The following is a 26,377-nucleotide window of genomic DNA, read 5'->3' as shown; positions in this document are numbered from 1 at the left end:
TCGCCTGTTTTTTCGGAATAATTGGGCATGTCACCACACTTTCATTACAGCAACGTAGAACGGTCAATTATAACTGGTACACTAGCAAAATCAGGGAAACAAATCGCAGATGAATCATTCTTTACAACGAAAATGCTAGCTCTCACACATCAGTTTTAACAAAAACGATTTGGACGGTCAAAAAATAGAATTGATGAGTTGTTTGGCAGCCTATTATTTCTTATCATTTGCGCAGATCAAAAATAAATTGGTAGGTCAAAGTTTTTCATTCAAATCACATGGAGATACTCAATCGGATTGGAAAAAATGCTTCGACAATTAGTTTAAACGCATGCAAAAGTATATTGATCTTAGGAAGAATATTTTGAGAAATAATGATGCTATATCCAATTATAAATATTTGTCCATCTCAAAACTTAACAAGCAACCGTCGTTGTTTATATTGTCAAACATTTTTTTAAACATGTTTTCTATTCCCCCATGTTTCATCCAGACAAAATATATTTTTATCTTCCCTCTTGAGTTTGGTAATTTTTGTCAAATATTACCTCCATCAATGAATGATTTCATCTTTTTCTATCAGCTCAGACTCTCTATCATGCTCCTCCCAAAAGGAATATAATTCCTATTATCAATAAATTTTTCCTTCCATTAATGTCGACTTCCTTCCTCTTTTTTTCTTGTATAATTGTAACCTTTTTCTTAATGGGTGTTTCCCATTGACGCTTTAGATGCCACTTTAACTTCCGTTGCAAATAACTAGATCATGTTTGATAAATTTCTTCAAGCAGTTCAATGAAATATCTATCAATAAGAGCGTCATGTACATCTATTGTACAACTCAGAAACTTTTATTGTCACAATTAAATTATAATGTAATATAACAAGGCTGTAATTAGACGTTTGTGTCATTTTTATTGTACATAAAAATCTTTCTTCATTACCTATTATTAGAAAACTGACAGTTATGCGAATCACATTCACAATACTATATAAACATCAATAAAAATTACATCTAAAATCTCCCATAGAGGGTGTCTCAAATAATGTCGGTTTCCAATGTTCACAAGAATATCGCGACGAATATGATTAAATTTCAATCTGACAATGCAAGGTCCGAGCTAAATGCTGGATATGGTAGGGGTTCAATAGCATCAAGTTCTTCGATTTTATGCCGCGTAACCAAAAAGCTGTAAACCCCGCAAAAACTTCTAAACCTTTACAAGCCTCAGATTAGTCCATTTTTAGAATATTGCTTGCACATTTGGAGCTCATATCTCAAGCATTCCCCGAAGATGTTCGGCTCAATACAGAAGCTGTTCGATTTATTGGGAACTTGGACAGCTTAGAGCATAGAAGAGAAGTTATCGACCTGACTGTTTTACCGATACTACCACGGCAAATGCTCTTCCAAGCTGGCTAACATAATCCCACCTAGAGCAATTTTTACAAGACCTACTTCACAGGCAGAATTGACTTCAGAACTTCAATTTATCGTGAGTCATTTCTTTCGAGAAGTGCATGATTTTGGAATCAGCTACCAAGGCACGTCTTTCCCGAACACTACAACCTATAGAAGTTCAAAATTTTACCCTCTTGTGCTTGCTTTTTATTAAAAAAAATTCGTAGTATATGGTTAAGCATTGTTTTATTGCAAGAAAACCCACTTTCGATTTATTAAACCTGTATATTTCTCTAATAAAACCTCATATATTCGTGTCAGATTTCGACCATGCACATCGAAATTGAAATCTCGAATAATAATAATAATCTGGAATAATTTCGACGTACAGTAAACCTTCATAATTCCACCAGACACACAACAAGACTGTCCGCTCGAATAGACTTCTCTTTGCGACAGGTTCTGGTAATTATTCTCTGTCTAACTACTAATTTCCCATATTCGGGATCATCTTTCGGCAGAGCAAGGAGCTGTTTACACACCACACGCCACTTTTCGCTTGAATCTCAGTTACTTTGTGTGGCATCATTCAATAATGTTACCTAATGATTTTAAATGGCAATTTATGTTATCTTTAGAAAGTCCAAGGAAGATAATCGGCGAGTGCTGATATGAGGCTAGCTTTGCACTGTTTCCCTTGTAACCTCAATGTCCCAAGCAGTCGGACGACCTGGAAATGAACGATCTTTAAGCGTCAAGTCTCCATTATTAAAACGATGAAACCAACTTTCATTAATTGTGTCTTCATCTTTAATTTCACATATTTTACTTGCTGCCACGGCTGATTTTTTACTTACGTTTCCAATAATGTCTCAACAATACATGAATTTTATATTTGTCGTATTCCATACTATTTATAATGAAAAAATACTGCGTCCTCAATAAAAAAGAGTGAATGACTTGAAATAATTGAAGCAATTTATTGTACTCATCATATAATTAGAGACTAGGCTCAAGAAGTTATGGCATGTTTAAAGTACATTGTATTAAAAATTTTAATATGCTTTGTTATGTTGAATTGTAAATATTTTCAACCTGTGTTTCAACAAAGGTGATGCCGACTCTAGGGTAGATAGAAAACTGAGAAATATTTGAGGATTGCTCAGTAAAAAATACACATTTTTGAAGATTTTGACGATTTTGCCGCAACTACTGGCAATTTTGTATTGAAATTTTAATCGAATTTATTCTGAAAGCTGATACGTCTAATGAATTTGTTTTTATGTCTGACTCTCATAGAAAGCGCAAGTTCACGGTTCGTACTAAATATTAAATATTGAACATAACTTTTTCAATATTAGATTTATTAACCAAAATTTCAAGTGAACTTGAACATCATTCAATTTTCCGCATATATTGATTTGAAAATTATGAAGTAATAACCGATGCTGGTATGAAGAATTGTTAAAATCATGAATTATTATTATTATTAATTAGTAAACATTAAGTGAAATAATAACTTTTTTGTCGTTTAAATGGGATTCTATCGATAAAACCGTTTCATTTAAAAAAATTGGCACTGATGGCTTTCGTTTCTTGTAACTTTTTACAAAAATCCAGTCTTATAAGTATAGGATCTTCTTTTTCAAAGTTACAAAGCACTGAGCTATTGGAGACCATAGTATGAAAAAAACAATATTTTTATGATCACGTATTGTGGTTCGGATTCAAACTCTTGTTTGTTTCATACTAGGCCCCCAATAGATGAGTACTCATAAGTATTCATTTGAATTTTACACGGCAATAGCATTTACCCATAGAAAACTGTCATTCATTGATAGTTATGACGTTGAGTCAATAATAATTACATTTCTGAAACCTGGTTATTTGTTAAATTAGTTATTGTTAATCAAAATGTACTCAAACTTTGAGTACACTGACATTTTATTAACCTTAGGCGAGGGTTTAGGAATCTCTAGAGCAGTTATTACGCGTTATGCAAAAAAGTTTTCTCGAAGAAACTTACCAAGTAAAAATACATTTAGACTAACAAACACATCTCCTTCAAGTACTTGGAGGATACTTAAAGAGCAACAGCTACATCCTTATCATTACAGACAAGTACAAGAGCTCTTGCCTAGACGATCTACCGGTTGAAGTTAATTTTTGTCAAACATCGAAATTTTTTAAAATGTATTCATTCCACGGATGAGGCCACATTCACGCGACGAGGTATGTTTAACTCCCATAATGTACGCTGCTGGTGTGATGAGAATCCACATGTCAAAAGGGTATTACGTAACCAACACACATTTGAAGTTGATATGTGGGCAGCAACTTTAGGTAATAAATTAAAAGTTTACCACAATCTACCGGGAAATTTGAATGGTGATATGTACCTGAATTTTTTAAGCAATTACTTATTCGATATATTAGAAGATCTCTCTTTTTTATGCACAATAGAGCTCTACCCAACTTTGATATTTTACCGTAATTGGTTGAGTAACCATTTTCCGAATCGATGGATTCGTAGAGGTGTAGAAGCTCCGATTCATTGGCCTCCTCGGTCATGCGATTTTAATCCCTTGGATTCCACAGTTTGGTCGTATCTTAAGGAAAAATTTTATGATACAGAGGTAAATTCGCCTCAAGAACTTTAATAACCTCCTAACTGATTCTCAACCGTTTAAAGATTATTGTATTCTTTAGAAAAAAGGATGACTTCACGAAAATTTTTTACCAAGCAAATCCTAAATATTTTTCAGTGTTCTACTTATCCTAGACATAGGGTTACCTTTTATAAAACACCCTGTTATTTATTTTCTTGAAAACAATTATTATATATATATATATATATATATATATATATATATATATATAATTATTATTATTATTATTATTATTATTATTATTATTATTATTATTATTATTATTTTTTTATAACGACTTGTCACACTTCCTCAGCAATTTGCTGGGAAACATTCACCACCTCTGCGGAGTCCTGCTTTGCAGAGAGGCTCGGACGGTTGGAGTGTCCTTCTAGTCGTCTACGGCCCCTTTTGTCACTTATGGCATCGTTCCTGGAACATACTTCATGAGTGACGGGCTATCAGTGGTTTCCTTTTACCCTACGTCTCCCTTCCCCTCTCGGGATTAGGAGTTCGGGTTCCTTTCTCTCTGCTGTCTTTGCCTTTCATCTTTTTCCTTGTTGCTGAGAATACTCTTAGCCAAGTTCTGCACCAATTTCCAGTTCTCTGTGCTGTCAAGCATCTTCTCTACAATGTTGTCTGGAGTGAGCTCGCATTCCAGCTGTCTGTAAGTCCTGTCTCTGACCTCTCACCACTTGTAGCATACGAAGATGGTATGTTCGGCGGTGTCTACGGCGGCACAGTATATACATCTATCCGTGGTGTCTTTTCTGAACCGTTTGGCATAGCATCGAAAGACGCCATGTCCTGTTAGGACCTGTGTCAGGTAGTAGTCTACCTGGCGGTGCTCGCACTTAACCCACGGCTTGATGTCTGGTATTAACCTTTTGGTCCATTGGGCCTTTACTGTCTCACCTTCCCATCTAGTTTGCCATGTTGTGAGGGAACTTTCTCTAGCTTCGTTGCTATTCTGTAGCGATTTGTACTTGGATGTTCTTTCCTGGGCTAAGAGATCAATGGGCACCGTAGCCGTAATTACTTGGAGTCTGCCCCAGACACAGTTCGGAAGGCGGAGGCATGTCTCTTTGTGCTCTATTGACCGTAGTAAAGTGCTTTTTTCTTATAAGTGCTTTTTGCCATATTGGGGCTCCATATAGGACAATATTTTGCATAGCACTACACAACACTGCTCTTTTGCTTTGCCTAGGACCTCCTACGTTTGGCATAATCCGAGCAAGTTTGGACACCCTTTCTGTAGCTTTCTTTGTTACTGTTTCTACATGTTTGCCAAAATTTCTACTTTCGTCAATGGTTATACCTAGGTATCTCAGGTTCTTTGCTGGCTTTATATTGACTCCGTCTACGCTGAAGCTTATTTTCTCCCTCTTTTGTTTACCCTTTAGTAGGATTGCCTCAGTTTTGTGGGGGGCAAGAGCAAGCTTGTTGTCTCTCATCCAGGTATTTATTTTTTCCAGGCACATGTTGGTGTTAGTAACCAATGTCTGTTGGCTTTCTGCTCCGACTATCAGCGCCAGATCGTCAGCAAATCCTATTGTTACAGCATTACGAGTTAGTTCTAAGCTCAGCACGCCGTCATATAGTACATTCCATAGCAGTGGGCCTAGGACGGAACCCCGGGGAACACCTGACGTAATATCCACCTCCCTATTCTTTTCTAATTGCAGCTTTCTGTTTCTTAAATAGTTAGAGACAAGGTTTATTAGATATGTCGATATATTCCTTTTTTGTAGCTCTTTGATAATCAGGCTGTGACATGCAGTGTTGAAAGCATTCTTAACGTCAATTGTGACAAGGGTGCAGAATCTACTTTTGAACTCCGTTACAGTATTCAGTGCAGCTTCTACAGCCTGGATCGTGGATTTCCCTTTTTGAAAGCCATACTGACACATGTGCAACCCTCCTCTGTCTTCAAGCTCATCTTGTAGTCTTCCCCGTATGAACGCTTCTAGTAACTTGCTCAAAGAATTTAACAGACAGAGTGGTCTGTAGGAACTAGGTAACTCAGCTGGCTTTCCTGGTTTTAGTATTAAAACCATCTTTGCAACTTTCCATTCATTTGGAAATTCCTGTTTTTGAAGTAGTTTGTTCATCATGCCTAATAACCAATCTGGGGCACAATCTGCTACTATTTTGATAGCCTTAGGGGGAATTTGGTCAATTCCAGGTGATTTTCCACATTTGATACTTTGGGCTACCTTCCTTAGCTCTTCTGCTGTGAAGGGTGGGGCTGGAGCTTCCTTTTCAGGGTATCTCCACTTATCATTTCCGGGTGGAAACAGTACTGCCACGATTTCGGATTTCTTTTCGATGTCAAGCTCATAGGGTTTTAGAGTATTAAGCTTTTTTGCTACTAGCTTATACGCATCTCCCCATATATTATTATCGAGTTCTTTGCATATGTCGTTCCAGTATTTCTTCTTTGATTCCTTAATTAGGCAGCAGAGTTCCCTTCTATTGGTCTTGTACGCCTCTTTCATTGCTTCAATATCGTCTCGATTTGGGTTGTTTCTTCTCGCCGCACGTTGTTGTACCCTTCTTAATCTGTTGCATAGTGACCGTTTTTCAGCAATGTTTTCATTCCACCAATATGATGTTTCAGTCTTTAGAATTCGATTTTGCGTGCTGTTCTTGCTTACCATCTGTATCAGCTTGGTTACTGTTTCATGACTCATTTCATCTGGAGTAATGGTAAGCAACTCTATGCAGGCTTTAAAGGCGGTCCAATCAATAAGGGGCCTTATTGAAGTTGTTTTGGTCTTCGCTCTATCTACTTTAATTTCGAATGCGATATATCTGTGCTCTGTCAGTGTTTCGGTATCAAGTATCTCCCAGTTGGTTACTCTTTGAGATACACGATTGGTTGCTATGGTGACATCAATAAAGGACTCGCTATCTCCTCGGATAAATGTGGGCTCATTTCCAGTATTCAGAACCACCAAATCGCGAGCGTTGATCCATTACACCCAGTATTGACCCTTTTTATCGGTTACAGGTGATCCCCACATTGGGGACTTGGCATTTAGGTCTCCCAGAATAATGGCATCACTGTTGTTCGTTATGTGCTCCATTATACTGTCCACCTCAGTTTTGTAGTCTTCCATACTGATGTTTGGGGATATATAGCAACATATCAGCTCAAGATCTTTGAGTTTGATAATTACGTGACCATCTCCGACTACGTGGTTTATTACGCTAAGCTTTTTATTCAGAAGTAGGACCCCCACATTATGCCTGCTGTCCTTGATCCAGTTTGCTTCTTTGGTCCTTTTTTTGTTCGGTTCCCCAGTTACCATAATATCAATACCTTGCTGAACTGCGGTGGCATACGCCATGTCTTGGGCTGTATAGGCACGTCCAACGTTGGCTTGAAGTATTTTAATATTGAACACTAAAGTTTTGACCGCGTGCAGTGCTGAGCCTGCGTCTGGTGTCACTAATTGCTTATGATTTTTCCTTTACAAGCTTAAGGTAGTAAGGGCAAGCAGTCTGGTCAGCTCTGTGACCGTCTTTTTTGCATGTTAGTCAATAGCTTTTGTTAGTACAGTCTTTGGCCTTGTGGTTATCTTTGCCGCATTTAAGGCACATCTTCGAGTTATCGGTTCCTTTGCATTCATTGGTGCGGTGGCCAAACTCCAAACATTTGTAACACCTGGTGATTTTGACCCTTGCTCGGACCTGGCACGGTGCCCACCCTATTCTCACAGTATCCATTTTGAGTAATTCGCTGGCCACTCTTCTTTTGACCGCAAGTGTAGCAGTTTGGTTTCCCCTCTGGTTTGGTCTGCAAGAGAGCACTCGGACGTCATCTTCTTTTGCGTTTGCTACGCTTTTCCTGACATCTTGCTCTATCTGTTTTGCGTTCATATCTCCGTCTATGTCCGAGATATGAATAATGTCTTCATCTCTTTTAATTTCTACATTTTTCTCCAAGTATCTCCATAAGGACATCACCCTTAGCGGTTTTCTTAATGCCTTTTACCTTAACACCCATCTCGTCTATGTTCACACTACTCTTGATCGAACGGAGTATGTCAGCATATTGCTTTCCTTCAGATTTGATTATAATCTTCTCTGTTGTCGCCGCTGGTCCTCCCTTACTTGACTTAGGTGCTAGTCGGCTTGGATCTCTAGGTATAATAACTTGCACTTTGACCACAGATCCTCTGAAGATACCTTCTGCGCACTTTCTAAGGTAGATTTTATCAATTTTGCCGAAGGCTACTACTTGAATTTCCGTCACTCCATGGTTTTGAACCTCTGCTTGCAGTTTGCCTAGCAACTGATATAGTTGACCCATGTCGTTTTTCCCTTCTGGGTTGACTTTGTACGGCAGCATGTACATGGTTCTTGACCTTGCTCCATTTTTGCCTTTGCTGAGTATGACCTCGGTGTTCGTCCTCACATATTCAATACACCCTTCCTCAAGTTCTTCGCACATAAGGCTTGTTATTTCCGGAAAGTTGCATTTTAGGTCGCTTTCCGTAGTGGTGGTCAAGGTTACATCAGGGTCTGCTACTATTACCAGGTCTCCTCGAAGCTCTCTAAGCGATCCCAGCTCTGTAACAACGGTGCTTTGGTAGCAGCTTTCTGGCCACTCGAGATGTATTACCTCTTCTAGCCCTGTCCATCCTTTTCTTGCTGTTATTTGCGTCTCAACCCTGGTACGTATTTCATTTGTAAGATCGAGTAACTCTCGTCTTATGTCGGTTTCATCAGCTTGGACTCCTATACTTTGTCTTGCGTAGCTAGGATTATTGTCCTCTGGTTTAGCTAAATTATTAGCAGTTTTGCTCTTACCTGGCGATGATTGCTCAGTGTTGTTTCGCACCATCTGCGTGTGTCTGATGTTTAAAACATCCATTCTTCTGTTCAGGGTTGCCATTATGCTTACGAGCTCTCTCGTTATTGCCTTGATTTCAGTTTTTGTCTTTGTACTCACTTTGACTTCATTTTTTAATTCGTCGACTTTTTTATTAAGACTACCCAAGGCGGTCATAGCAGCAGTCATCTCTTGGCTAGTATCATCCGGGATATGCTTTCCATGTGAGTCTCGCTTTCGTTTCTTTTTGTCTGGACTGGTATTTTTTGCCAGTCCATCGTGACTGTTGTCGCTACTTGCTTCGTACGCCGTGTTACTGTGGCTCCCAGTCTTGTCATCTTGACGTGTGCCAGAGTTTGTCTCTAGGCTAGCAAAAACATCATCCGTGGTAGAGGCAGTTGAATCTTTGCGATTCATTGGTGGTGTTCTTGCCAATGAGGATCTCCTAACACTAGGGTCTGTAGTAAACATCCAGTGATACCCTGTTGGGGTCATATCTCCTTCATTTTGTCCTTTGTCTTCTAAAGACAATGCAGTTTTTTCGTCGTTTGAACTATAGCTATCCATTTATTTCTTGTCACCAGCGCTTCGTATGTAAGGGGGCGGGTCGAGTTGATTGAGAACGGGTGTACCCTCGGCTGTCGCCTACCCCAGTTCACTGAGGCCCAATCCTCGCTTAGCCAGTCCCGGAACACACAGACGGACCAGACTCGCCCGGGGCGATGTGAACTTCCGACTTCCACATTCAATACATACTACCTGATCAGGGCCCGTAGTGGCTGGCTTCCGATCCCGCGCCATCATCCACCTCGGCAGAGACTAGCTCACATCAGCATCAGCAGCTACTTGGGTGACGAACCGAAAGCAGGGCGATGCACTCCCAGCAGACTACAACGCAGAACCAATCCGGGATACAGGAAAAAAGGTAGGAAGCCCCCTAGCCCTCGCAAACTAATAGCGTCGGGGGAGGAAAATCTTCTAGGAATAGTGGGGTTTTTTGGGAAGAGTCCACCTTGGGAGTGGGGTGGATCTCTAGTTAGGGTACCTCGGGCTTGCCACACCCGTAGTCGCAGTGCGACCCCCTGAGGGGATTATTATTATTATTATTATTATTATTATTATTATTATTATTAAATTATTAAAGAAAATCAAAGATTCTATTGCAACTAAAAATGCTAAACAATAATTTGAAACTTTCCCGTCATTAATTTATGACGTTATATTTGGGTTTATCTCCTATTCTTTTGCCAGTTTTCTTTCTTTTTCTAATTTTAGCAGTAAAATTAGCCATGAGACATTTTCTGTGCTCATTTTTACTTGAAAAATTTGTTAATGATATCAAAATTACTTCAATTTCTTATTTTGAAAAGTCGAAACGTCAAAATTTATCTTTCTTTTAAAAACTATAAAAAAAAACTAATTTTAACACAGAAGAGACGTAAAATCAAGAACATTTATATGAATTAATATGAAAATTTTGTTAAAATGCATGATGGTTATGTGTGGAATTGGATGAGACTTATGATTGGTATTTCCTTGAAATTTTCTCAAGATCTCTTTTAATGACATCAACTGATGCACCCAAAATTTTATTAAAATAAAATAAAGTCCGCTTACGGTCTAGAACGAGGGACTTTGGACAAATCGGCTTATTTTAGTCTGAAGAATAATGTCTTAGGCGTGTGTTAACAGACAACTTGTATAGTTAGAGCTTTTTCATGTCCTTAATGCTACTTATGTTCCGTCAATATTGAAGAATTTTTTAGAACTTGTTTAATCAAATTAGAAAAAGAATTTGCTCCAGGGGCGTAAGAAATAGGTTAAATTTTTCCAAACTTTGTTTATGTCAAAATACTACTTTATTAAGATATTGATTACAAAATTTGAAAAAAAAAAAATTAAAGATTTTCTTGATTTATGACAAATTTTTTATTTTGATTTGAAATTTTGAACACCCTATATCTCAGCAACTAAGCCCAGTAAGGGTTCATATTCCTATATCAAAATGAATCATTTATTGAGATCTCTTTGTGGTAGAGCGTTGTCGGTCGAATATAGAAACACCCTATATATGTAAAATTATGAAATTTTTTGAGATCAGATTCAATTAGACATAAGAGTTAAGTATAATGAAGTCCAATCTTGTGTTAGAATGGACTTCATGGATTTAACGATGGAACAAGTTATTCCAAACTCATTATCGTGGTTTATATTCGAATCAGAGATTCCTTTATTTATTTACGTTGAGTCGGCTGTGAAAGAATTCAAATAATATCTAAAGTTTGTGCAGAAATTGTCAAACACAAACGGTTTTGTTCGATTTCATCCAAGAATAGATTTCAATTTACTCCCGCATAAGAACCGACACAGAGAAGCGGCGTATGGGGAAGTCAAAAATATGAAGATTGTGAGAAATTTACCTCTATATCAACTGTATTCCTGAGGAGTTTCAGGGACTCAAAGTAGAGCAAAAAATTTCGAAAAATATTAATTTCTTTGTAACCCTTCAACTTAAAAATAAAAAAATCGGTACATTGTATGAGATTGTTAACAGCTTTTCGTAATGGCAAGTAAAAGGCGATCGACCTATTCTGGGGGGTTACTTGGGAGTGAAGTATTCTTAAAATTTCGAAGAAGTTTTTTATCTCTGATTTGATTCGAAAAAATTTATTATCATATCATGGATAATTTAATTCTAGAGCTGCAATCATTAGTGTGAGTGTTTCTGTAATCTCATCTGGTCTTTTTTGTTAATATTTCTTGTAGTTACATAATTCACATCATTCTTACTCGAATTATACTTACCAGATGAATATGAAAGGCATACCTCCTTTATTTGTATAATGTACCTAATGCTTAGCGTGAAGCAATTGTCTGTTATCCCATTCGTTCTTTTTTCCATTGTGTTTACTTGGATTTCGTTTATTTCAAAAATTCCTAACTGAATGGGCCCTCAATATTTACAGCAGGAAAATAATATATTCAGGGTTATTTAGGGAAACCTTTTGAAAATATATTCAAGTAGTGACAAAATGATAGTTAAATTTTATTAAAGCAAAACACAACATCATTATTCCTTTTGTACAAAGGGAAATTATCTTTCAGCAAATTTTCCTCACTTCTCAGATTTTCAGATAATGTCTTATCTGTTTTATGCGATATCATCACTCTCTTAAATCTGTTATTTATCATCATTGTACAAAATGAACTAAATGAAGTTCTTATATTAGTTTTGCGTCAGATTTTTCTGAAAATTATTTATTATATGGAAACTTTTGGGAATTTTTCTTCAAATTGATATTTCTTTGCTAATACACAAACGAAATCGTATGCTAGTCTAAAAGACGAAACAATCTGTATAAAAGAACATCATGAATGCTCAAATTCTGGCTAGTGTGTTCCTCTGGAACGAGCCTCCCAGAAAAGATATAAATACTGGAGGATTATATATTTTAAAGTAGTTCAAAGTAGTCGGTGCGTAGTTGTTTTATGTTGGGTATTTATTCTGCTACACACTATCTAGGTCCATGACTTGGTAATAATTTTTTTCATTCTTCTCTATTTCTTGACTCTATTTCACTATTTCAGTCCCGAATTCCTCTCTATATTAAATCTCCTTGTGTGTAGGCAAAGAATCTCTTTGAATATTTTTTTGTTCTCTTCCGTATATCTAAATTGTATTCCTCCGTTTTATTATTATCCACGTTCCTCTTGCATTAAGTATTGTCGGTCTGATGACTGTCTGATATAGATGTAGCTTAGTTTTTTGAGAAATGTTCTTGGAGATTAGTATATTGTTGGTTCCTGGAGTTAATTTTACTTCTTTGTTTTCTTCCTCATCGCTTTTGAGTTTGATAATTGTTCTAATATAGATATAACTGTCGTTATGCTCGAAATCAATTGTTTTTGCGTATGTAATTCTACTATAAGATTTCTATTTGTTTCATGTGTTTAGGGATATGTAATTATCATGAAATTGGATTTCTACTAATTTCTTCTTAGATTCGCTATTTTTGCCGTTTCTATGTCTACCTCTTTTTCAATTCTTTCTCTCTCTTGTTAATAACATTAACATATCATTTGCATAGGCTAACCACTGTGTTGTTTTTGTATTTATACTTGTGTTAAAGCTATCTGATGTTATATCAATTTTTGTTTGAGTCTTTTCGAGTATCATTTTTCATGAGCGCTATCAATTTTATTGGTATATTCAGGTGTCTTATTACTTTGTAAATATTTTCTCTTGTAACTGTGTCATGCTTTTTAAAATTCAATAAAAATTGCAGATATCAGTAAGCTGAATTCCCACTCCATTCTCAGTGTCTGCTTGGGAGTGAATATATGGTCTATTACTGCATATACAGGGTGTTTCAAAAAAAGGTTATAGAGGTAATACTTGAGGTTTGCTCAGCGAAAAATTTTCATAATGGCATCCGTATTCAAGATAAAAGGAGTTGGAGAAAAAAAATTATACATATTTTTTACGATTTTGACGCAACTACTCGCAAGATCGTATTGAAATTTTATACGAATATGTTTTGGAAGCTGATATATCCAAGGAATTTGTTTTTATATCTGAATCTCATAGAGGGCGCTATTTATACGGTTCGTACCAAGTAGTATTAAACAAACTTTTTCAATTTTAGATTTATTAAGCACAATTTCAAGTAAAGTAATAACCGATGCTGGTATAGAGTAATGATAAATGTATTATATAAACAAAAAATCACAAGATAAAAATTTAAAATGAAGCTAATAACATAAAATCGAATTCAATTACACTAGGTGTACAAAATGTCCTCCGTATTCACGATTACACAATCTATCCTTTTTTCTAAAGAATCCATCAATCTTCTAAATAGTTTGGGGTCAGATATGAGGTCATTAAAGTGACGTTGAATTCTATCTTTCAATTATTGATGTGAATTAATCTCTGTAGCTTCTTCACCTCTACCAATCCATCGATTCGGAAAATAGTTACTCAACCAATTACGACACGTATTAAAGTGCGATGGAGCTTCATCGTGCATAAAAAATAGAGATCTTCACTTTTTTAGCGTTAAATCCTCGAATATCTCAAATAAGTGATTTTTTAAAAAATCCAGGTACATATCATCATTTAAATTTTCAGGTAGAATGTGATAATCTATCTATTTGTTACCTTATTGTTATTGGCCTACCAGAATTAGTTTTTATTAAATCTCATATTCCCAGTTTCTTGTCTTTAAATGACTCTAAATATGTTTTTACTTGGTAAGTTTCTTCGAGCAAACTGGAGTTTCCTAAGCAATCGCCTCAGGTTAATAACATGTCAGTGTATTAAAAATTTGATTACATTTCAAAACATATATCTAATTCACTAAATGAATGACAGTTTTCCATGAGAAAATGCTACTGCCGTGTAAAATTTAAATAATTATGAGTACTCAGCTATTAGGGGCCTTAGTATGAAACACACAAGATTTTGAGTACCTAACCGCAATACGTGATCATGAAATTGTTGTTTGTTTCATACTAAGGTCTTCAAAGCTCAGTGTTCATACTGATTTAAATTCAACTTTAACTAAACAAGAACGTATGCTGATTAGACTTGATTTTGTAAGACGTTACAAAAAACGAAAGCTCTCAGTCCCAATTTTTTCAAAAGTATCCGTTTTATCGATGGGGTCTCATTTACACGACAAAAAGTTTTCAATTAACATAATGCTTATTAATTGATAATAATAATAATTAATTATTTTACCAATACTTTATATCAGCATCGGTTATAACATAATTCTGATATAACTATTCCGAAAACGGTACACAATATCGAGTTTTATCAAGATACCTTTTGGGTGTAAAATTATATGATGTTTAAGTACACTTGAAACTTTGCTTAATAAATCTGATATTGAAAAAGTTTGTTCGATACTACTTGGTACGAACTGTGTCACTATCGCCCTCTAAGGGAGTCAGATATAAAAACAAATTCATTGTATGTATCAGCCTCCAAAACATATTCGTATGAAATTTAAATACAATGTTGCCAGTAGTTGCGTCAAAATCGTTAAAAATGTGTATGTGTGTGTTTTTTATTGAGCAAATCCCAAATATTTTTCAGTTTTCTATCTATCCTAGAGAGGGGATCACCTCTTTTTGAAACACCATGTATAAAATAGAAGTATGGAAGTTGAAGCAAGCTAGAATATTTTTATAGACTATATTACAAGTTTTTTCTTTAGGTGCAAATATATTTAAATTCCGGGCATTAGATATACGTGAACACGCTACATATAGTTGGCATTGAGAGAAGCATGGATTTTCTAAATGTACTCCTGCTACCTGTAATGACTGTCCTTGTGCTTTGTTTATAATAACAGCAAAGCTAAGCTTGATCGGAAACTGAACTCCTTTAAATTGAAAAGGAAGGTCAGTTGGTCACCTATTAGTAGCACCAAGAATATGCTGCCCCAATTTTGTTATACGAACCCTTGTTCCATCACATTGCAGGAGCATCTAAATTGCGCATCAGCATTACTGGTACATTCAGTTTTAATTGAAGCTTATGTGACGGTACACTTGACAGTTCAAGGAAATTTAAAAACTCGACAGGATATGTAGTACTTAGTTCCGTATCCATAAATGTATTTATCGACAAATATTCCTTCGTTTCTCCTTGCACATCTTTTAAAATGTCGGTGTTAATCTTATTACCCACTTCATTTTTTGGCGCCAAGGCCCGTGACGAATTTTTAGATGCTGTAGATTTACGCTTCCGAGGCATTTTTTAGACATATGCTTTCACTGACAGTCACTGAAGGTACCATTGTCCCTAACCTCAAAAATTCCAAACAGCTGAAACTATAGTTAATTGAATTGGATGTATAAATTAAATAGATATCGACTTGACCGTCGGTAATATCGTACGTCGATAATATATTATTTAGTGTTTGAACTTCATGTATTTTAGATGGCACTGAAATAGCAAAATGTTGGTATTTGTTGACGATTTTTTTTTATTTTTGTAAAAAATATTTTTTTTTAATAAAAAGTATACTATGTTACTTCTAGTACCTCCCAGAATATGTGTACAAAGTTTCATGATGATTCGTCAAGTAGTTTTTGCGTGAAAACATCCACGCTTCCATATTTATAATAATAGTAAGGATTTGGAAGTGAATATCATAATAAGAGAATAAACAAAAAATGCGGAAATTTCACATTTAATGTTATACGACCCTTTGAATATACAATTTCTCGAACATTGTTTTCATATAAAAAATATTTACGTCTCTCATATCCTTTTCGGTCAGTTGACTTTGGCCACTTTTTATTAAGATAGGACTACTGATAAAGTATTACATATTTTTTTTTGTATTGTTTTCAACAACAGCGATACCACACTTGTCAACATTGTAATTAGCGGGTAGGAGCTATTATAAATTCGCAGCTATATAATTTCAAACAAGATATTAAAAATTAATTGTTCGATTAAAAACCTAACTAACCTAAGGTAATTCAGAGATAAGATTAAAGTGATTTTTCAAATGTTTGACCATGTATATGCAATTATATTGAGTGTTACGGTCTGTTATATGTTATCCTTTGAATCAGATATTCCAAAAGTGGTCCATATCGTTCCCTTGGGAATGAAATCGGTTTCTCTGTAGTTGGCTTAAACGAAAAGTAATTTTGGATGTCGACGAGGTCTCAAAATCGACCAAACTTCTTATCTGCACTCTATATCATTTGTGACCTTATGAGACCGACTGATATTGTAATAGAAAGTATCATGATTGTATTTTGAAAAGCTCAACAAGTCTCAAAGCGCGCACGTGTTGGTGCAAGATACATTCGAACGAACAATTCATTCGGGAAAGACTTGCTTTCTACGCATAACACGAATTAATATGAAAGATCGAAAATGAAAGAAGAAATTTACGACTAATTGAGAGAGGCATATATATGAGAGATATATTTGATTTTCCGAGTAGCGTAGGATGTGGAAAAGAAATAATTTTTCTTCAAAAATTGAGCATGTCAATAAAAAAAGTAGTATTGATCTGCAATACTTACTCAACGAAATTGGAAAAATATTTAACGAAAAGTGTAACAGGCTGATTGGTACAACGCGCTTATATCACAAGTTTTCAATATTTCCTCAATAAATAAAAACTAATATTTATAATTGGATATGACTTTATTGTTTTTCAAAGTATTCTCCATTAATCAATAAACTTTTGCATACCTTTCAACCAACTGCTGAAGAATTTTTTGCATTTCGATTGAAGTACATCTAAAACATGTGACTTGAAAGCATTAACCGCTTCTTTGAGTGTAGAAACACGCTGCCCCCGGAATTTATTTTTGATCTGGGGGAATAAGAAGAGCTCATTGGGTGTCAAACAAAAAAATTTACGGCGGATGACACATCAATTCGATGTTCTCCTGTGATTGCTTTCCCTGACTTTTTCGAACACTTATAGCAAACAAACGCTGGTGTATCATTCAGAATTGACTGTTCTCCATTGCTCTGATTAAGCGGTGGCTTATCCAGTTATTCGGAAAAAATAGGCGACCATCTGCTTCGAAGTGCTTCGTGCGTGAAAAACTATTGTTGGATTTGGTTAAGGCCCATAAAGTCGATTATTGTTTAGTGTCTGGTTCATATGCATAGATCCATGATTCTTCGTCTGTCTTTGGAAGCAGCGGGATTGAATTTTTTCAGCATTTCTTTGCATCAATTGATACGAGCTTTATTTGAGCGATGTCAAATTATGCGGTAACGACTATTTTGACAACCAAATGATCGTGCAATGTTGTATGTATGCAAGTGGAACTAATGCTCAAGTATGCCTCAATCACACGGTATGTGACATGACGATCTTGCAATATCCGTTTACGCACAGCAGCGATATTTTCTGACATAACAGCCGATTTTGGATAACTTTCAAGAAATTCATCCTGTAGCGAAGTGCGACCACAATTGAAAACCAGCGATACGCAGTGACTCGAGATGATGCCTCATCACCAAAATAGGGATGGGCAATTGAAATATATCGATAAATTGTATTGATACTTTTGAACAATATCGATTTATGCAGAATAAAAAATATGGATGTTTTGATTTATCGATATTTTTATTTCAAGGTGAGATTACCCAAAAAATTTTCAAATTCGAAACGCTAAAAAATATGAACAAACATTCAATTTTTTCAGTTTTATTTATTAATTAAGAAAATAAATATTTAAATTTCCAGTAATCTGGTATAAACATCAAAAGTACTTGCTGTTTAACATGCTTTCCAACTAACCTGCTTCTATTATCTGGAAGAGCTAAATTGACAGCAGAGCAAGTCTTACAGATGATACAGAGGAATCCTTCTTCTTGTTCTTCTTATTACGTTAGGACTAAGTCCTGTATTTTCATCAAAGGTTTGCCAGGAGTAGTTGGGATGCTGAGGACCAGCTTTCATACAGGTGGTCGTCCAGGAGGTCAAGTTGTGTCTGGTTTCTTTTCCTTCACAATTTTTGCTAACCGTTCATTTGGCACTCTGTCAACATGGTCACTCCATTCTCTTCTGCGGCTCCTTGCCCATCATACTACATTCTGAATATCGCACATGTCCCTTATTTCTTCATTTTTCTTCTGATCGAGTAACGTATGTCCTGTTATTGATCTCAAAGTCCGCATTTCTGTTGTTCTTATGAGCCGTTTAGTGGTTGTGTTTTTTGCTCTAGTTTCTATTGCATATGTCATGACCGGCCTTTATATATTCTAATTTTACATTTATGTGTGTATTTATTTCGCCAAATTAAATCTCTAAGGTATCCTGATATTGATGCTGCCTTCGTTGTTTGTGCTTTTACTTCTTTCTTTAGATTTCTATCGCTTGTTATGTTTGTCTCTAGATATTTGAGGGACAGCACTTGTTCTACACTCTGATCGTAGATCGCTAGTTTACATCTTCTCGGTTCTCTAGATATTGTCAGAGATTTTGATTTTTTTGTGGATATTTGCATGTATAAGTGTTCGCTATTTGTTGGAATTTATATAGGAGCTTCTGTAGGTTATCTTCGTCTTCCGAGATGATTAGTGCGTCATCGGCATAGCATATTATTTTTATCTCTTTGTCTCCCATTCGGTATCCTCTCCCGTTGATGATTTCGTCCATTATAATATTGAACATGATTGGGCTTAGGCTATCCCCTTGTCTGATACCAGTTGCCACAGGTATTTTATTGTCTAATTTGTTTACCGTTCTCACAAAGGTATAATTATCGGTGTTTTTCGATAACTCTTATTATATTGGGGTGAACGTTCCTTTTTTTTAGTAGAGTTATAAGGATCTGTCAGGAATCCTGACAGATCAAATATCCTATTTCAGAAATGGCGTTACATGTCACATATAGAGGCAGCACTTATAGTAAAGCTCGCGCGTTCTGGTCTACCCTTAAACGTTCACTCATTTGTTTATTTAATTAATTTATTGATTTATACTTAAAACTGCTGTAGGCTTAATCCACGTCGAAAGTCATAGAAAATCATCGCAAGAAAATTTTCGATTTTATCCATTTTTTGTCCAAGATGAATGCTTCAAGTAACAACTGAAATAGCACTCGTATGGCAACACTTCTGAGTACGTTCACCATTAAAAATGTCGAACTTTTTGATGTCAATGTTAGCTAAGTTGGAATTTCTGGAACTGTTTACACCAACAGTCATAATTACACTGTCTGACGCGCGTTTCGATGACCAAGTTATCGTCTTCAGAGAATGAAGCTGGAGTTGACATATTCACATGAGTGTTGCCATATTTCATAACTAAAGTAGTTAATAGTGTCAATTTCCTAACACTGGCTGGCGTTAGATTGGGTTTCTACGCTTCTTTTGTAACCTCAATATTCCACGTAGGTAGGTGAACGATCTTCAAACATAAAATCTCCACTATTGAAACGATGAAACCAACGCTGTTTTTCCCTTCAATTTCACATATTTTCCTTGTTGCGACAGCTGCGTCAAACTTGTCTTAACAATACACGAATTTCATATTTATTGCACTCGATACTAATTATTATAATAATGTACTGTGACGTCAATAAACAAAGAGAGAATGGATAAAGAGGTATGAAGCACAGAATTAGAGATAAGTCTTATCAAGTTGCGACATGTTTAGGCGTAGGACTTTTCACATTTGAAAATTGACATTATTTATGAGACACCCCAGTATTACTGTTTGAATACAATATTTTTATAACTTATATTTTCATCACTCTAAATCATTTATTTCCTCAACGATTCAAATGTTTCTTCGTATTGTGTTTATAATTTTAATTACACTTAATATTTACCGAATTTTATGTCTATTTTCGTGAATTTGCTTGAGAAATTAATATCAAGTTCACTCACTAAACCAAGCGGAAGATTTTTAAAATGGTGTATATTTTCTATCAAATATTATTTTCGAAGTAACAAAGTTATGGATGTAGGAAATATCTGTACATTTTAGAAATAGGATTTCTTTTGCACGCATCAACAATATTCAAAACCTCAACTTGAGAGTATAATGGATAAAATTTATAAAGTAGTTATATTTATTTTTTATAGAATTCTACAACGTACATCTATATCTACCAATATAAAAGAGAGATTAGATTTTTCTTGCGCGGTTTTTGGAGCAGATGGAGGGTTGGTGTCCAACGCCCCACATATTCCAGTACATTTAGGAGCCATGCAAGAAGCAGTTCAATATCAAATGAGAGCTAGGGGAAAGTTCAACGAAGGTGACGTTATTCTTTCCAATCATCCATCTGCTGGTGGCTCGCATTTACCAGATTTTACTGTTATCACACCGGTATTTTATAGGTATGTATGAATAAATTATTTTCTTTGATTTTGTCAATCTTCCACCTTCTAATATTTAGACGGATTCATCGATAAATTGATCTGATTCTATATATCTCTTATTAAATAATGTATTTTTCCACAGAAACATTTTTCACCTTTCCATGTACTTCTTTCTTTATAAGAATATGATATGACATTAACAACTTGTATAATTATATCAATCAATGCATTGCATATCATCTAAATATTAAAACACAATCGGTTTCAACCATTTTTGTTCTTAGTTGTCTCATATTGACAACTATCGATATTATTATTGGTAATGAATCAGAATCAAAAAGGCACTAATTGCAGCCCAAATACTGATTCAGAACTGTTACGACCAGAGAAGAGATGTAGTTATGTGTTTTATAGATGACGAAAATGCTTTTAACAGAGTGTAACACCATAAAGTCGTTCGAGTACAGAGGCGACTTAACATAGACCAGAAAAATATACGCTGTACTGAAAACTTGTATTGGAACCAATCATCTGCAGCTAGAGTTGACAACGAACTTCCAAAAAGACCCTGAAAATCTTTAGAGGTGTTAGGCTGGGATGTGTCCTATCCACTAGTGTTTAATATTTATTCGGAAAACATCTTCCAAGAAGCTCCCGAGGTATCAAAGTAAATTGCACATGGATCAACAATATACGATATGCCGATGACACATCAGGACTGTGTCATCGGCATATAACATGAATGACTTCCAAAGGCTCCTTGAGATGGTTGGAATATACAGTCAATTTTATGACTATTGATATCAACACAAAAAAGACAAAATTCCTAGTAATCACCCGTAATTTAGGTGAGTTCCAGAATATAACTATCATATAATAGCGAAGTATAACAATGAGTAACAAAGTTTAACTATCTGGGAACTTAGTTATGTGACGGCTAGTGATCAGACGTAGAGATCAAATCTAAAAATGTGGTTACGAACTCTTACATTGACCTCAACGTCGGAATGAGATTCACAAAATACTACGTATGGTCCGTACTATTGAACAATATGTAAGGCTGGACACTGAAAGTTAACACTACGAATAGATTGTAGGTGTTTGAGATGTGGAGTTTCACGGACGGCCCATAAAACAACGAAGAAATTCTGAGGAGAATAACAAAAGAACTTGCATTGCTGGGCACGATAAAACGTAGGAAAACAGCATATCTAAGACATGTGATTCTGAGCGAGAGGTACTAACTCTTAATAGCAGGACAGATAAAGGAAGGAAGGGGATTGAGCAGAAAGAAGATATCGTGGCTCCACAATATCGGAAATTGAACTCGGATAAGAACAATGAGAAAATTACTTCACACCATCAGAGACAGGATAAAATGGTCAGAAGTAATCGCAAACAAACAAAATGCGATGAAAGCTAGGGATAGGTTTGAAATTGAGAAGACTTATCGCAATGACTATGAAGGAACTAAAAACAAGGGCGGTGACTAGTGACGGAGAAACTAAAGAATTCCCAATCAATATAAGAGTAAGGCAAGGTAATTTACTATCTATAAATAAATAACAGAATACGCAGACTTAGCCCAGCTTAATAGAAGGAGAAATATAATTGAAAGTATGCTAAAGAAACTGACAAAAGAGGTAGAAGAAATGGGGTTAGATATGATTGGGAATAGAACAAATATTATAAAATATGACAAGGATTCATTAAGGAAAAAAATCAAAATAGGATATTATAAAATTAAAGAAGTACAAAATTTCAAATATCTGGAAATTACAATTGATAGTAATGGGAAAAGAAATACGTAAAAGAAAAAATATATGCCACTAATATATAGAAGCAAAATACTGAATAAAAAGACCAAAATGAATATTTACAAAACAACAATAAGACCCATACTAATGTATAGCGAAAAAAATAATGACAATAACGAAATGAGAAGAAAAGAAATTGAGAACAGAGGAAAACAAAGATAAAGTGAACAATATTAAGACAAATGAAGATTGGTTGAAATGCATACAGGCAACGTATGGATATGAAATAAAGAAGGAAGTTGAAGGGGATAATATAATTAAAAAATAAAAAACCAATAATAAGATACCTAGGGCATCTGTGGAAGACACAGTAGTTTGGAATCAATAAATGGGAAGAGAAGATAGGACCGCATTGAGAATAATTAGCGACAGTGTGAAATATATAGACAATTCGGATGGATCCTTTCCGCAAAAAGGATTTAGAAAGCTTTATTTGGCTCAAACGTTAAAGATATATATAAGAAATTATTGTACACCACGGATATGTCTCGAGTGCTCCGTCGATCATCACACATTCACTAAAGGATATTGCGTTGATTATTGAAAATATTGTGTTACGCAGAGAGTAGAGACAAACGATCAATGGTTGCATCGGTACGATGTTATAATAGTTCATTTATCACACATTGTGTTGTGATAATGAAGCGATTTGATGGAAAATTTGTCTTTGCAAAAAAAAGTTACATACATGTAAACTTGAACACTTTATTTTACAACATAATCTCTTTCAACTCTACAGACTCAGACCAGAGAGATTTTAATGTGTTCTTTGTTATCAAATCTTCCTTTCTCTAGAGCCGCACTCCACCAAGACATTTTTTTAAGTTTGGGAACCGAAAGTAATTGAAAAGAGAAAGATCAGGTGGATACTACGGGTTTGGACAATGAATCATAATGCGCTTTGATTAATTTTTAATACAACAATAGCGGATGAACATTACTCTCGTAATGAACAAAGCACCGATCCTCACCTTGCATCCGCACAGCGCCATTCGTCTTGTGACTCTTTTCAAGATTAAAAATGCCGCTCAAAGACATCGATGCGATAAAACAACAAAGGCAATTCCAAAAACTACTTCAGGATATTGAAACATCACTGGAACGCTTAAATCAATCAAATGTAGACTACCTTGCAGAATATCACTTATCTGATAACAAATAGTGGGGAAATGTGGCTTCTACACTTTCGAGACGATCTTCCGTATACGTCTTCCATATCGTAAGTTTTAATTTCTTCATAAGACGTTAATTTTTAAGCCACTTCTGTTGTCAACATGCAATAACGTTAACAATAAAAATTGTTTTCAACTCATATTGTTATATTTTTTGTACAAATAATTCAACTCTAATGTTTTTGGTAAACTGTTTCTATCGACTCCCTTCTGAATTTCACGCAATTTATTTGTCATTGGGTTGAGCCGAAACAATAGATTTTATTTGCGGAATAAAAATATGATAGAAGGGAGATTTGAAAGTCACTCTGAATGAGGTATTACTCAATAGCTTGTACCATAGGAATACCCTAATGGATGGGGATTGACGCGACATTGAGAAATTAACCTGTCAATTTTTTTTAATACAACGGGTTTTAGAACATTGAGGGTGAAATAATATCAACTGAACATCATGAATAATAATCTGTAACGATTTCAAAGGATCATGAATTTGGTTTTGATATATTTTTTAACACACTTTTCATATGGTATACTCATTATGATTATAAAAACATTGGAAATTCGTCAATAATACAACGAAACGTGTATTAATTGAGCAAATTAATATATCACTTTGAATAAATAATTCATGCCTTTTTTTTCAAAATGTGATTGAGAAAAAACAAAACTTTTTGATAAAATTTGATTAAAGATTATTGTGAAATAAATATGGAAAAATGATACGAAAACAATTTACAATTAGGTTGAATGGGTATAATCGAAACAATTATATATAATATATATAAGAGATGGTTGAACACAAAGAATGAAGTTAAACAAAAATATAAAGACAAGAATAGAGAGAGACAAGTTGTAAGATTATCGGAAGAAAAAGTGAAACTTGGGACAGGAAATGTCAAGAAATAGAGGCAAACATTGGAGTGCGAAAGAGCAACACATGATTCGTGTTTTGTGATTGGTTTCCCGGATTTTTTCGAACACTGCTGGCAAACAAATGCTGGTTTACCATTCAGAATTGACTATTCTATGCTGCTGTAATGGAAAGGTAGTGACATTTCCAGCAGTTCGGAAAAAACAGGTGGTCATTTCCTTCGAAGTGAATCGTGCACGATCAACTTTTGTTGGATTTGGTTCGTCTTTAATGACCCATATAGTCCCAGAACTGGCTACAAAAAACTGGGTCGATAAGGTGCGTGATATTTCAGGTCAGCACAGTCGTATATGAAAATGCTAGCCGGTTTTCCCGAACGAAAAAATTGGCTGAGAAACCTCATAACGGGCGCGCATGAAACCTTTTTCAACGTGGGGTTTAAACCTCAAATAAGAGCGGTGTAATAGCGCAAGAAGTTTTGCAGGCCGGAAAACCCTCGTGAAAAGTGGTCGAAAGTCCTGGAAAACTCATCTGAAAAACTTCATAACGTACGCACGCGAAACTTATCTATTAGGTTTTTTGGGTCTCAACTAAGAGCAGTGTCATAACGCTTTGCTTAATGGAAAATTATTTTTGATGCTTTCATTCAAAATATCTGTTTGAGCTACCCGAAATTAAAAAAAATCATCAGGATACGATGAAAACATACTGAAGTCTAATTATTTTTTATCGCGCGCTTGATTTTTTAGCGCCAAAACGGGCTTCTAATTTTTTTTAAATTCATTTACTGCGCCAATTATCAATTGATTTTTATAAAATTTCTCTCAAAACTTCTGGGAATAGTTATACTTTTTAATAAAGTTGCTCAGTATTGAGTAACAACTCGTGGTGCCCCAAGAAACTGCTCTTAGTTGAAACCCCAAAAACCTAATAAGAAAGTTTCGCGCGCGTACGTTATGAGGTTTTTCAGATGAGTTTTTTCGACAATTTCGATCACTTCATACGAAGGTTTTCCGGTCTGCAAAACTTCTTGCGCTATTACACCGCTCTTATTTGAGCGTGAGGTTTAAACCCCACGTTAAAAAAGGTTTCATGCGCGCCCGTTATGAGGTTTTTTAGCCAATTTTTTCGTTTGGGAAAACCGGTTATCATTTTCATATCCGACCTGTGCCGACCTGAAATGGTGTGTACCTTTCGACCCTGTTTTTTGTAGCTAGCTCCCCGTCTAATATAATCGATTGTTGTTCAGTTTCGAATTCATATGCATAGATAAGAGTATATGATTCGTTACCTGTCACGATCTTATAGACGTCTTTTAAAGAACCGCGATTGAATTTTCCTTGTCAAATAATGTGATATCTAACGTGAAAAAATCTTTTGTATGATAAAATAATTAAACATCTACGAGGGTGGATTAAATATAAACCAGAATTTTAATATAAAAAACTTTATAATTAGTTATATAGCTGAAATTTTTTGCAGCTTTTCTAGAGTCTCCGTCATATTTACATACTTTTTCATCTCTTCCGAAGCTTTAGGGAGCCTTTTTTGTAAAAATCTCTCGGCTTTTCACATAACCATTCGCACAAGTAGGATTCTACGTCCGCATTGCTTTCGAATCGCAGTCCGCCCAATGTCTCTTTCAATGGAACAAATAAATTGTAGTTGCATGGGGACAAATCAGGACTACAAGGAGGGTGTCTCAGTTTTTCCCAAGGTAATTCGCGGAGAGGCGTACAAACTTCCCAGAGTGTGAAGTTCTGCTTAAAATGCAGAAGTCTTGGCATCCATCTG

The 26,377-nt window shown here is 35.4% G+C and overlaps 1 protein-coding gene across 3 annotated transcripts in view; it reads left to right on the top strand.

Annotated features, from left to right (window-relative positions):
- LOC130891806 (5-oxoprolinase) overlaps window positions 1–26,377 on the top strand; it is a 189,028-nt gene that overhangs the window by 57,188 nt on the left and 105,463 nt on the right. For all 3 annotated transcript variants that reach the window (XM_057796782.1, XM_057796784.1, XM_057796783.1), the window contains exon 11: window positions 20,481–20,738. In XM_057796782.1, coding sequence (XP_057652765.1) covers window positions 20,481–20,738 — 258 coding nt within the window. The remainder of the gene's footprint in view (window positions 1–20,480; window positions 20,739–26,377) is intronic.

This window comes from Diorhabda carinulata, chromosome 3 (genome assembly GCF_026250575.1).
Source record: "Diorhabda carinulata isolate Delta chromosome 3, icDioCari1.1, whole genome shotgun sequence".
NCBI lineage: Eukaryota > Metazoa > Arthropoda > Insecta > Coleoptera > Chrysomelidae > Diorhabda > Diorhabda carinulata.
The sequence above is the reverse complement of the archived record's forward strand: the minus strand, read 5'-3'. Positions and strand labels throughout refer to the sequence as shown.